The sequence below is a fragment of the Platalea leucorodia genome, assembly GCF_965183815.1.
Source record: "Platalea leucorodia genome assembly, chromosome: 24".
In the NCBI taxonomy this organism is placed as follows: Eukaryota; Metazoa; Chordata; class Aves; order Pelecaniformes; family Threskiornithidae; genus Platalea; species Platalea leucorodia.
In genome coordinates this window covers 372,446-384,831 of record NC_138846.1, presented here as the reverse complement: position 1 = coordinate 384,831, position 12,386 = coordinate 372,446, and the positions used below count along the sequence as shown (strand labels likewise).

At 72.4% G+C, this 12,386-nt stretch overlaps 2 protein-coding genes across 3 annotated transcripts; both read left to right on the top strand.

The window, feature by feature from the left end:
* Positions 1 to 3,620: 3,620 nt before the first annotated feature.
* EFNA1 (ephrin A1) lies at positions 3,621 to 7,360 on the top strand. Its single transcript, XM_082333359.1, has 5 exons — positions 3,621 to 3,736; positions 5,605 to 5,900; positions 5,980 to 6,045; positions 6,291 to 6,341; positions 6,539 to 7,360. The coding sequence occupies exons 1-5, from the start codon at positions 3,636 to 3,638 to the stop codon at positions 6,670 to 6,672; spliced, it is 648 nt and encodes a 215-aa protein (XP_082189485.1). The 5' UTR covers positions 3,621 to 3,635; the 3' UTR covers positions 6,673 to 7,360.
* A 1,470-nt stretch (positions 7,361 to 8,830) lies between these two features.
* SLC50A1 (solute carrier family 50 member 1) lies at positions 8,831 to 12,187 on the top strand. 2 transcript variants are annotated; one of them, XM_082333322.1, is made up of 6 exons: positions 8,831 to 8,916; positions 10,060 to 10,137; positions 10,270 to 10,393; positions 10,556 to 10,630; positions 10,710 to 10,829; positions 11,762 to 12,187. In XM_082333322.1, the coding sequence occupies exons 1-6, from the start codon at positions 8,849 to 8,851 to the stop codon at positions 11,861 to 11,863; spliced, it is 567 nt and encodes a 188-aa protein (XP_082189448.1). In that variant the 5' UTR covers positions 8,831 to 8,848; the 3' UTR covers positions 11,864 to 12,187. The 2 variants fall into 2 exon arrangements, with proteins under 2 accessions (XP_082189448.1, XP_082189447.1); XM_082333321.1 differs by having other exon boundaries at positions 10,469 to 10,630.
* The last annotated feature ends 199 nt before the right edge of the window (positions 12,188 to 12,386 follow it).

The window sequence follows — 12,386 nt, the reverse complement described above, 5'->3', positions numbered from 1 at the left end:
GCAAGATGGGGGGACGCCCTCGGCTCCCCCCCGGTGCCTCCAGCGAGGCAAGGGGATGCGTGGGGAGGGGGCTGAGCCCAGGGACCCGCTGCCGCTGGGGTCACACCTGGGGGGTGTTGCTGGGGCTGTGGAGGAGTGGGGTGCATCCAGCCCCACGGCTGGCACCCCACAGCCCCGGCGGGTGCAGGGGAGCAGGCTTGCGGGTGCTGACCCTGCACCCCGCTGGGCTGGGGGGGGCCGGGGCCCCCAGGAGGGGGGCAGCCGCTCTCCCCGCGAGGCAGCGTGGGACCGGGTGGGGCTGCGGCCCCTCTCCTGGTGGGGACGGACCTGCTGCGGGTGCAGCCTCGGATGGGGGGTCCCCGCGGCCATGGCAGCGGGGCGGCCACGCTCCCCCCACCCCAGCAGGCGCTGCTGGGCGGTGGCTCGGCGTCCCGCCGGCCCGGGCTTGTCCAGGTGCAGGTAGAGCTGGCGAACCTGTCAGACGGGTCCTCCGAGCGCTCCCGGCAGGCACCGGGCTCCCCGTCTTCCCCCCGCGCTCCCGCAGGCCTGGCCCGCTGTGGGCCCTGCCCTGGACCCCCTTCCCCAGGGACTCGGGGTGCCAACCCCAGGCCGGAGCTGCGTGGCATGGCCAGGGTCCAGCCGGGGCGGCATCACCCAGCGGTGCCGAGGGCCGTATCCTCCCGGACGCTGGCTGACGGGAACCAGCCGCAGCCCCCGTCCTGGTGCATGGCTGTGCCGGCGGCACATGGCGGGGTGGGCTGGGGAGCCTGGTGCAGCCCTGTTGGCCGATGCATTGCAGGGGGGAGCAGGGGACTGAGTCAGCCGCCCTGGCACAGCGTGGCACGGCGAGCACCGCTTGCAAAATCCCTCCTGCTGCTTGCCTCCACCTTGGCACAGCTCCCCGGCGGGTGTGCGGCACCGCCGCCAGCTCGGTGGGAACCGGCCACCCAGCCCTGCTCCGCTCCGTGCCCTCGGGCAGGGCGCAGCTTGGCACACCGGGGCAGCCTGGACCAGCTGGGAGACTCCTGGGGTGCTGGTCCGGGGGATCCCTGCTGCCCCAAGGCGGGGGGAGCCCTTGTTGGGACCCCAGCGCTGGGTCTTGGGTGCCATGAAGGCTTCCACAGCCCGAACAGCAGCTCCGGCGTGCGCCTGGACCGGCCGTGCGGCACGAGACTCGGCATCGCCCCGCAGCAGCATCCGTCCTCCGCGGGCAGGGCTGGGTGCATCCCGCTGTCCGGCCAAACGCGTAAGGGCCTGGCGTGGCCAGCCAGCCTCGGGGACGCGGCTCTGCCCCTGCCACGCGCAGCCTGGCGTCGGGCCGTGCCTACCTGCCGGGCTGCACGCAGCCGGCGCGGAACGTCACCGTGGCCTTTGCTCCCGGCCGCGGAGTGGACGGCTCCTCTTCCTTCTCCGGCCTCGCCGCCGGTGACGTCAGCCCAGGCAGGGGCTGGGGCGCACCTGGGTGTCCTGAGCTGAGAAACCATAAATAGTTTGTCACGAGCTCTGTGGCCTCTGGCCGGCTCCACCTGCCCCGTGCCGCTCTGCCGCGAGTGTTTATGGTGCAAAATGGCTTCACCTTTGTCCTGCTAACCGCAGCCGGCGCAGCAGGAGCCCTGCCTACGCGGGCATCGACCCCGTCCCACAGTCACCCGGGGCGGCCCCAGCGCCGCACGCACGAGGCGGCGTGGCCGTGACCGTGCGCACGTGCGCACCACCGCTGCCGTCCCCGGTGCCGCTGCGGGCGGGTGGGTGCCCATCCTGCGTGGGGCATTGCCCACCCTGATGGCCACCCCGTCCCTGCCATGGCTGGTCCCCCAGTGTCGAGCCCCACGGGGGGGTAACGGGGCACCCTCCAGCCCCAGCTTGTCCCTCGGGCTGTCCCCAGCAGGGGACATGTGCTTGTCCTTCGGGTCCAGCCCCCGGTGGCCGCGGGCCAGGCAGGGCAGTGACGCTGGGACCCGGCCGGGTCCCCGTGGCCTCGCTCCCAGCCCTGTCCCTGCGTGCTGGTGGCCCTGCGCCGGGGCTGGGGACCGCAGCGGAGGGGACGGGGGAGCCCCTCAGCCAGCGGCGCTGGGTACCACATCCCAGTCCCATGGGACGGATCCAGCGTGGTGCTCCAGGGGTCTCGTTGGCTTGCACCGGGCTTTGCCAGGGGCTGCACCCCCCATCGCTGCTCCCTGCCTCGGTTTCCCCAAGGACCCGGCATAGGCGCGCCCCGTCTCTGCCACGGTGGGGGCAATACCGGGGCGATGCCAGGACCCCGGGGAGGGAAGCAGCTGCGGTGCTGACCGGCTTCCACCACCGTCCGGCTGCGCCCGTCCCCGCGGCTCGCACATGCCACGCTCTGGCTCTCTGACCCCGGCGGGCCGTGGCCCCGGGGGGGTTCCCGGGCGGTGCTCCCCTGTACAAGCCACGGCAGCGCCGGCTTCCCGGGAGCAGGAGGCCTCGCACCGTCATTACGGTGCAGGGGATGATGTCAGGCCTGGCCGCAAGGAGGGAGGATGGAAGGGAAGAAGCGGGTCCCCCTCCCGCGGGAGCCGAGGGTGGGGAGAGAGGCTGGGACGCGGGGGGATGCGGGTGGGACGTGGGGCACCCCAACCCCGCGGCCTCGGCCCGGTGGGAGCCCTCGGCTGCCGGAGCCAAGAGCCGCTCTCCGGTTACAGCCGCGGTGCCGGCGCCTGCCCGAGTCCCTCCAGCGTGCCAGGGGAGCGCTCCTCGCACGGCTGCAGCGGCGGGCATGCAACATTACCCACAATCAATGGATCATTATGTAATAAACAAGAGGAAAGTTGTTTTGCAAATGCGGCTGAGTTATCACTTCACAACACGGCGGCGAAGCATCTCTCCGCCGAGCTTAACAAGGATGGATCGGTGTCGGGGGCAGATGGGAGCAGATAGCGAACCGCCGCCGCGTTTCCCCGCCAGGCAGCCGGCAACGCGCCCGCTGCGCCCGCAGCCCCCCGCGCTGGGGGGTGACGGAGGGGGAATTTCACAATACGGAGCAAACGGTGGGGTGGGGGACGCGTGCGGGGTTCGAGCGGTGCTGGCGCCTTGGGAGAGCGGAGCTGATAAGGGCAGGGGGAGGAGGAGGAGGTGGGGGGCTGCCCCTGCCCCCCCCGGCACTGCGGGGGCTGCGGCTCCCCAGGCCCCGCTCGCCCGGGGGCTCCTGATGCCCCCCAGCAGCTCAGGGGTTCCCACGCTGACGGCGGGGCCGGGGCCAGGCCTGCAGGGTGTGTCCCCCCCCCCCAGCCAGACCCCCCCCCCCGCTGCCCGTTGCCCCCCGGCCGGGAGGGGACGGGGACAGCTCGGCCCCTTTACCCCCAGCCCCGGGGGCGGGGGTCACCCCACCTCCCGCGGGGAACAGCCCCCCCCGTGGGTGACCCCTGCCCACGCACCCGCAGGACCACCGCCCTCGCATCCCGCCCCCCCCGCAGGTGGGGACGGGGGGGGGGGAGGAGGCGGCCCCTGCCCGGTCGCGATCGCGCGTGGGGCCCGGCGCTGCCCGGTGTTGTTGTTGTGGCGCGGCCCCGGTGCGCGGGGCGGGGCGGGGGCGGGCGGGGCGGCGGCGGCGGGGCCGTACTTAAGGCGGGGGCCGGGCGCGGGGCCCGCCCGGCGGAGCGCGCCCCGCGGAGCGCATGGAGCGGCGCTGGGGGCCGCTGGCCCTGCTGGGGCTGGGGCTGTGCTGGGCGGCGGCGGCCGAGCGCCACACCGTTTTCTGGAACAGCTCCAACCCCCGGTAGGTGCCCCCCGGGATCCCCCCCCCCCCACCGGGAGCCGGTGGCCCCGAGGGCGCGGACGGTGCCGGGGCTGGGCGCTCCCCGGCGGCCTTTGTCCGGGGCGGGCGGCGGGGAGGGAGCCTCGGCGGGGCTGGGGGGGGGGGGATCCGAGGCCGGGGCTGGGGAAGGAGGCGGCGGGGGGGGGGGGGTTTAACCCCGGCGGGGCCGGTGCCGAGCCCCGGCGGGGCGGTCCCGGGGCGCAGGCGGGGAGCGGCGCGGCCGGTCCAGGTGCGGGCCGGGGGGGGAACCGGGGGGGCCTTTCCGTTCCCAGGGCCGAGCAGGAGCGAGGCCTCTTCCTTCCCCGCGGGGGTGGCGCGGCGCCAGCCCCGGCGCCGGGGCAGAGGGAAGCGTGTTGACAAACACGGGGCTGGCCCCGGCCCCGGCCCCCGCCGCCCGGGCAGGATGTGTCCCGGGGAGGGGGGGGGGTGACCGGGACCGACCCCCCCAACCCCCCGGCTGGGCCCCGGCACCGGCCCCCGGGACGGGCTGGGGCTGGGGGGTGCCCCCATCCCAGGCATCAGCCCCCCCAGGCTGTGACCCCCCCCCAGGCTGCAGGGGTGCCCCCCCGCAAGGCACCAGCCCCCCCAGACCGTAGGGCTGTCCCTCTCGGCTTTAGGGGAGCTCTTCCAGTAGCTATTGGCCCCCCCAGGCTGTAGGGGTGCCCCCCCCGGGCTGTGACCCTCCTGGTTGTAGGGGTGTCCCCCCAAGGCACCAGCCCCCCTTGGCTTTAGGGGTGCCCCCCCAGTAGGCACCAGCCCCCCCAGTAGGTACTAGCTGCCCCAGACTTTAGGGGTGTCCCCCTTGGCTTTAGGGGTGCCCCCCCCCAAGGCACCAGTCCCCCTAGACTGTAGGGGTGCCCCCCAGTACGTACCAGTCCCCCCAGGTTCTAGGGGTGCCCCGTGCCCTGGCTGATCCCCCCCTTGGCTTTAGGGGTGCCCCCCCACCCAGGCACCAAGCCCCCCTGGGCTGTAGAGGTGCCCCATGCCCTGGGCCAAGCTCCCTCTTCACTTTAGGGGTGCCCCCCACTCGGTACCAGCCCCCCAGGCTGTCAGGGTGCCCCTCTTGGCTTTAGGGGTGCCCCCCACTCGGTACCAGCCCCCCAGGCTGTCAGGGTGCCCCTCTTGGCTTTAGGGGTGCCCCCCACTCGGTACCAGCCCCCCAGGCTGTCAGGGTGCCCCTCTTGGCTTTAGGGGTGCCCCCCACTCGGTACCAGCCCCCCAGGCTGTCGGGGTGCCCCAGGCAATGCCCCTCCCGGTTGTAGGGGTGCCCCCCACCCAGGCACCAGGCTGTGGGGGTGTGTGTCCCCCCCAGGAGGGCCGGGTCCCGTGGGGTTTCGAGACCCAGGGCTGACGCCGGTGGGTGGCCGTGCCTTCCCCGGGCCACCGCAGCCCGCGGGGTGAGGGGACCCCATGGAGGCCCCCGGCCGCCTGCCAGGCCGTGTCCCCCCCCCCCCCCGGGTGAGGTGTGGGGAGCAGCAGGCGCTGGAGCCGGGCCGGCTGCCCCACGGGCGAGAGCCGCCGCCGCCGCCTGGCTCCCGGAGCTTTGGGACGGGCAGGGCGCGCGTCCCAGCGGGTCCCCTCCCCGCTCCCTGGCTGCTGGGGTGCGCTCGCCAGCCGGCTGCGGGGGGGCCGATCTGGGGGGGCTTTGCCGCCCGAAGCACTGCTCTTTGCCCGGGGAAGGGGGGACCAAAGGTTGCCTGGCTCGGGCTCCGCGGAGCTGCTGCGGGCAGGAGGCCGCTCTCCCTTGGCCGCCTTAATGGGTGCAGGGGAAGGGGGACCCCCCCAGGCCTCTCCCCGCCGGAGGTGACCCTGCTTCCCCCCTGCCGCAGGCTGCTGTGGAGCGACTACACGGTGGAGGTGCGCCTGAACGACTACCTGGACATCATCTGCCCGCACTACGAGGAGGGGAGCGTGGACCCCCGCGCCATGGAGCGCTACACCCTCTACCTGGTGGAGCCCGAGGAATACCAGGCCTGCAAGCCCCGCTCCAAGGAGCAGATCCGTTGGGAATGCGACAAACCCAGCGCCCTCCACGGCCCCGAGAAGTTTTCGGAGAAATTCCAGCGCTTCACCCCTTTCACGTTGGGGAAGGAGTTCAAGGAGGGGCACAGCTACTACTACATCTGTGAGTGCCCGGGGGTCCCGCTGTGGGGCTGGGGTCCCTGCCGGGCTCCCCCCACCCTAACCTCCATCTTCCCTTGCAGCCAAGCCCATTCACCACCACGGCGAAGCGTGCCTGAAGCTGAAGGTGACGGTGGCTGGCAAAGGCAGTGAGTATCGCCCAGACCCCCCGCGTCCCCCCCGTGCTTCCCGCTTACGGCGTCGGTGCCCGACTCGGCCTTTCCTGAGCTGAGTCACGGCCGGGCCGTGGCCCCCTGCCAGCTCCGGGTGTGGGTGCCTGCGGCTCGGCCGGGAAGGTGCTGGCGGCGGCGGGGGGACGGTTCCTGGTGAAATCTGGCTGCGGGGGGGTCGGGGAGCTGCCCTTTGCCCGCCTGACCCTGCCTTTGCTTTGCAGCCCAGGCACCGCCAGTCCCTGCCTCTACCCAGAAGGGGGGCATCCAGGCAGGTAGGTTGGTGGCCGCAGGCAGGCGGACGGGTCCGGGTGGCCGTGGGGCCGGCGGGAGAGCCGGGCCGAGCCCGGCCGCTCCCCCGGGGGGAATTGGGCAGGAGGGTGGGTGGCAGCCCCTGCGTGGGTGACGCGGTGCCGGCTTGGGGCACGGCACCTCCCTCGGGGATGCTGACGGCTTCTCTCTTTCCCCGCAGACGACGCGGCTGCGCACGTGCTGAGGAGCGTGGGGCAGAACTCGGCGATGAGGGGCAGCAGCCCCTTCACCTTCATCAGCCTCCTCACCTTCATCAGCCTCCTTCTGCCCCTCCTGGTGCCGCAGGGGCTGTGAGCCGCGCCCCCCTGCCCGGACGGACCGAGGCTGGGGACGGAGCCGGGATGCTCGGGACCCCCGCGGTCATCGCGCACACCCCGGAGCGGCCTCCCCCCGCACGCGTCCGGGCGAGGAAAGGATTTGTCAGTATTACAGGGCCGGAGGGCCCGAAGCCGAGCTGAGCAGCCGAAGCCCTCGGGCCACCCCGGCTCCCGGGATGCTCTGGGCAGCCGGAGCCCAGGGCCGGAGGGGCTGCGTGCCCTGGACTGGAGGGGAGCGGGGGGCTGGCACCCCCGCCCCAGGAGCTGAGCTCGCCCACGGACGGCCCTCGGGTCTCTCGCTCTGCTGTGGGCTTGGACTGGGACGCGTCCCGCAGGCAGGGACGCGGCGCTGGCCCCCGTGGCCGGCCGAATGCCACCGGCACTGGCTGCGGCAGCACCCTGGAGCCACGGTCCCTCGGCTCTGGGAGCCTGGACGTGCCGGAGATGCCTGGCGGAGCGGAGCTGTGGGAAACCCCCCCCTCCCCACCGTGCTGCGCCCCTTCCCCATCCTCCATCCCACCCCCCCGGCCCTTCCCCTCCCCTCTGCCCGGTGCCGGAGGGGCACCCCCCAGCAGCACCCGCCGCAGGGTGCCCACCCTGATTTGTACAGCTTTCTAACACGGGACTTTTTATACGTTTGTCTTGAATAAATAACCAAGACCATGGTGAGCGGCTGGGGCTGGGGCGGGGGGTCCCCCACGTCGGGGGGGCTGGGCTCTCCTGGCCTTGGAAGGGGGCTTGGGCCACGCGGGGCGTTTGTGCTGGTTAATTAATTAATTGGCTGGTGTTTGCAGAGGGCTTTGAAGTGGAGAAGTGCCCCAGCGGGGGCTGGCGCTATCGCTTGTTCTTATCTGGGGACACAAAGCCCTCCTGGGGCTGGGGGTTTTCCCCCCCTTTTCCCCCATTCCCTGAACTGGGATGAGTGGGAGCTGGGGAGGGGAGGGGGCCTGGCTGGAGGCTGGGACCCCCGGGGGAGTGGGGGGTCCCTGGGGATTGGGGGGGGGGGATATAGGGATGGGGGAGGTCAGGGTGTTGGGATCACAGGGATGGGGGGGCCCTGAGGTGTGAGACACCCCCACCCCAGGGCTGCAGGGTCCTGGGGAGGGGGGTCCCAGGGAATCGGGATCACAGGGATGGGGGACCCTGGGGATGGGGGATCTGGGGGTGGGGGACCCCGGGGCTGCAGGGTCCTGGGGAGTGGGGGTCCCAAGGAATCAGGATCACAGGGATGTGGGACCCCCAGGGGTGTGGGGTCCTGGGGGGGGGGGGGGGGGTCCTAGGGACATGAGGCCCCTGGAATCTGGGGTTGCAGGGATGGGGGACCCCAGGGGTGCAGGGTCCCAGGGGTGGGGGATCCCGGGGTGCAGAGTCCCGGGGATGGGGTCCCAGGAGTGCAGGGTACCGGGGGTGGGGGATCCCGAGGGTGCAGGGTCTCAGGGGTGCAGGGTCCCGGGGGGGGGGGGATCCCGGGGGTGCAGGGTCCCAGGGGTGCAGGGTCCCGGGGGGGGGATCCCGGGGGTGCAGGGTCTGGGGGTGTGGGACCCCAGGGGTGCAGGGTCCTGGGGCAGGGGTGTCCCAGGGCATTGGGATCACAGGGATATGGGATCTGGGGGTGGGGGACCCCAGGGGTGCAGGGTCCCAGGGGTGGGGGGTCCCGGGGTGCAGGGTCCCGGGGGGGGCGGTCCCGGGGATGGGGGATCCCGGGGGTGCAGGGTCCCGGGGTGCAGGGTCCCGGGGATGGGGGGTCCCGGGGGTGCAGGGTCCCGGGGTGCAGGGTTCTGGGGGGGGCGGTCCCGGGGATGGGGGATCCCGGGGGTGCAGGGTTCCGGGGGGGGCGGTCCCGGGGATGGGGGATCCCGGGGTGCAGGGTCCCGGGGGGGGCGGTCCCGGGGATGGGGGATCCCGGGGGTGCAGGGTCCGGGGGGTGCAGGGTCCCGGGGGGGGCGGTCCCGGGGATGGGGGATCCCGGGGTGCAGGGTCCCGGGGGTGGGCGCTCCCCTGCCCTGCGCACACCGGGCCCGGGTCCCGGCCCGCGGTGCCGGGCGGCTCGGCAGGCTGCCGGTGCCCCCCGGCCCGGTCCCTCCCCGGTAGTGCGTCCCGCCCCGCCCCGCCGCGGGCAGCCCCGCCCCCGGTGCCCGGTGCCGCGGCCCGGCATGGCCCCGCCGCCGCTGCTCGCCGCCGCCTGCCTGGCCTGCACCCTCGCCATGTTCGGGACCGGCCTGTGAGCGGGGGGCGGCGGTGCAGGGGGGCCGGGGGGGGAGGTTTGGGGGCCATGGGGGGTCTGGGGGTGCAGGGGGGGCCGGGGGGGAGGGGTTGGGGGCCATGGGGGGGTCTGGGGGTGCAGGGGGGGCCGGGGGGGAGGTTTGGGGGCCATGGGGGGGTCTGGGGGTGCAGGGGGGGCCATGGGGGGAGGTTTGGGGGTCATGGACGGGTCTGGGGGTGCAATGGGGGCCATGGGGGCTTTGGGGGTGCAGTGGAGGCCATGGGGGGAGGTTTGGGGGTCATGGACGGGTCTGGGGGTGCAATGGGGGCCATGGGGTGTCTGGGGGTGCAGTGGGGGCCATGGGGGGGTCTGGGGGTGCAGTGGGGGCCGTGGGGGGAGGTTTGGGGGCCATGGGGGGTTTAGGGGTGCAGTGGAGGCCATGGGGGGTCTGGGGGTGCAATGGGGGCCATGGGGGGGTCTGAGGGTGCAGTGGGGGCCATGGGGGAGGTTTGGGGGTCATGGAGGGGACTGGGGGTGCCGTGGGGGCCATGGGGGGGTCTGGAGGTGCAGGGGAAGCCATGGGGGGGTTTGGGGTCCATGGGGGGTGTCTGGGGGTGCAATGGGGGCCATAGGGAAGATTTGGGGGTGCAATGGGGGCCATGGGGGGTTTGGGGGTGCAGGGGGGGCCATAGGGAAGGTTTGGGGGTGCAATGAGGGCTGTGGGGCAGGGGGACTGGGGGTGCAGTGGAGGCTATGGGGGGTTTGGGGGTGCAGTGGGGGCCATAGGGGAGGTTTGGGGGTCATGGGAGGGTCTGGGGGGGTGCAATGGGGCAGCTCGGGGGGTGCAATGGGGTCCATTGGGGGCTGGGGGGGGGGGTTGGGTGGCCAAGGGGGAGCAGCCTGGGCCCAGTTCAGGGGGTGCAATGGGAGAGGAATTGAGGGGCACTGGGGGCGGTTTGGGGGGGCTCGGATTGGGGGGTGACGAGGCTGAAGGCAAGGGACGCCGGGGAAGGGGGGGCCTGGGGGTGCGGGGGGCACCGAGGGCCCTGGAGGGGGGTGGGGGGGTGGGAGTATTTCAGGGTGCACATTTTGGGGGGTGCCTGCTGGCTGCAGAGACCGCAGGCCCCCCACCCCGCCGCCCGCTCCCCGCCGCTCTCCTAGGTCCGACCTGCGCCAGATGTTGGTGACCAAGAGCGTGGAGAACATCCAGTTCCTGCCCTTCCTCACCACCGACGTCAAGTACGGCGGGGCCGAGCCCTGGGCGGGAACAGGGGGGTCACAAGCAGTTGGGGGGGGGGTTACATGGCAGGGGGGGAGGGCAGAAGCCCCCCCAGGCCATGGCAGCAAGCGCCGGTGCCGTTTGCCTTGCAGCAACCTGAGCTGGCTGGGCTACGGCTGCCTGAAGCAGGACTGGACGCTGATCGCCGTCAACACCGTCGGGGCGGCCCTGCAGACCCTCTACATCCTGGCGTACCTCTACTACAGCCCCGCAAAGGTGGGGGGCCAGCCTGGGTCGATGGGGGAGACGGGGGGACCCTCGCCCTGACCGTCCCCCTCCTCTCCGCCCCAGCGCCCCGTGCTGCTGCGGAGCCTGCTGCTTCTGGCTGTGCTGGTCGCCGGCTACAGCTACTTCACCCTCCTGATTGCCGACCCGCAGACGCGCCTGGGGCGCCTGGGGCTCTTCTGCAGCGTCTTCACCATCAGCATGTACCTCTCACCACTGGCCGACCTGGTGCGTGGGGCTGGGGGGGGCCGCGGTGGCGGCGCCGGGGCTGCCCAGCCCGGGACCGGCCTGACGCACGTTTCTGCAGGCCAAGATTGTCCGGACCAAGTCGACGCGCTGCCTGTCCTTCCCCCTGACCGTCGCCACCTTCCTGGCCTCCACCAGCTGGACGCTGTACGGCCTGCAGCTCCGCGACCCCTACATCACGGTGGGTTGGGGCGGCGGGTGGCTGAGGGATGCTCTCCTGTCCTGGCTGATCCATCCCATCCCATCCTATCCCATCCCATCCTGTCCCATCCCGTCCCATCCCATCCCATCCCATCCCATCCCATCCCATCCCATCCTATTCTGTTCCATCCCATCCCATCCCATCCCATCCCATTTCCCATCCTGTATGGTCCCGTCCCATCCCATCCCATCCCGTCCCGTCCCGTCCCGTCCCATCCCATCCTATTCCGTTCCATCCCATCCCATCCCATCCCATCCCATTTCCTGTCCTGTCTGGTCCCATCCCATCCCATCCTGTCCCATCTTGTCCTATCCCATCCTTTCCCATCCCATCTCATCTGGTCCCATCCCATCCCATCTCGTCCTATCCCATCCTTTCCTGTCCCATCCCATCCCATCCCATCCCATCCCATCCCATCCCATCTGTCCTGTCCCATCCCATCCTATCCTTTCCCATCCCGTCTGGTCCCATCCCGTTCCATCCCATCCTTTCCTGTCCCATCTCATCCTTTCCCGTCCCATCCCATCCCATCCCATCCCATCCCATCCCATCCCATCCCATCCTGTCCCATCCCATGCCATCCTTTCCTGTCCCATCTGGTCCCATCTGGTCCCATCCCATCCCATCCCATCCCATCCCGTCCCATCCCATCCCATCTGGTCCCATCCCATCCCATCCCACCCCGTCCCATCCCACCCCGCCCCTGCCCCGCGCTGTTCGGCTGAGCGGTTGGCACCGGGCCGGCCCCTGGCCGGCGTCACGCGTGTCACACAGCGGAGCCCGTGACTGGGCTCAGCAAGCCGAGTATCGATTGTAATTAATTAGCTGGTATAAGGCCAATAAATCTCCCCCGGCAACGCGGGGCTGGCGCGGCGGCAGTGGGGGAGGGTAGCTCCGCTCTCCTCCCGCAGGTCCCGAACGTGCCGGGCATCGTCACCAGCGTCGTGCGGTTCTGGCTCTTTTGGCGCTACCCGCCGGGCCAGGACAAGCCCTACAGACCCCTGCACGCCTGAGGGGGCCCCGCCGGCCCCCGGCGCTCGCGGACCCATGAAGGATCCCCCCCATCGCCAGCGCGGGCCTGGGTGACGCCGCAGCGCTGCCGTCCCCCTCGGCCAAGGGCCGCCCGCTCCCGGCAGGACCAGGGCCCCGGGATGGCACCTCCTGCCTCCGCCGCTGTGGCTCGCCCGCGCCGGCGCCCCTCCGGCCCTCGGTCCTTTGGTGACGGTTGGTTTGGTCTCAGCGATGCCTTCGGGGTGCCGGGAGCCCCCCACCCCACCCCCAGGGCACCCCGCCTGTCCCTGGGGACCCCCGGACGGTCTTCCGCGCCCACGGCTCCATCCCAGCGCCGGGCCGGGGCTGCCGGGCAGCCCCGCGGCTCTTTTGTACGCATTGAAGTGCCTTTAATAAATCAGAGACTCTTCCCAGCGCCCGGTTGTTGTCCCCTCCCTCCCGGTGTCCTGGCGGCGGAGGCCAGGGTGGCTCTTGTCCCCACAGCCGCTTTGTCCCCAGGATGCAGCGGGGGGGGTGGGGCTCGTT

Excerpts from the sequence above, each read along its gene's own strand:
- SLC50A1 (XM_082333321.1), top strand. The coding sequence starts at position 8,849 with ATGGCCCCGCCGCCGCTGCTCGCCGCCGCCTGCCTGGCCTGCACCCTC. Across the intron at positions 10,138-10,269 it reads TTCCTCACCACCGACGTCAA|CAACCTGAGCTGGCTGGGCT; the intron begins GTACGGCGGGGC and ends TTTGCCTTGCAG. Across the intron at positions 10,830-11,761 it reads TCCGCGACCCCTACATCACG|GTCCCGAACGTGCCGGGCAT; the intron begins GTGGGTTGGGGC and ends CTCCTCCCGCAG.
- EFNA1 (XM_082333359.1), top strand. The coding sequence starts at position 3,636 with ATGGAGCGGCGCTGGGGGCCGCTGGCCCTGCTGGGGCTGGGGCTGTGC. Across the intron at positions 5,901-5,979 it reads GCACAGCTACTACTACATCT|CCAAGCCCATTCACCACCAC; the intron begins GTGAGTGCCCGG and ends CTTCCCTTGCAG. Across the intron at positions 6,046-6,290 it reads GACGGTGGCTGGCAAAGGCA|CCCAGGCACCGCCAGTCCCT; the intron begins GTGAGTATCGCC and ends TTTGCTTTGCAG.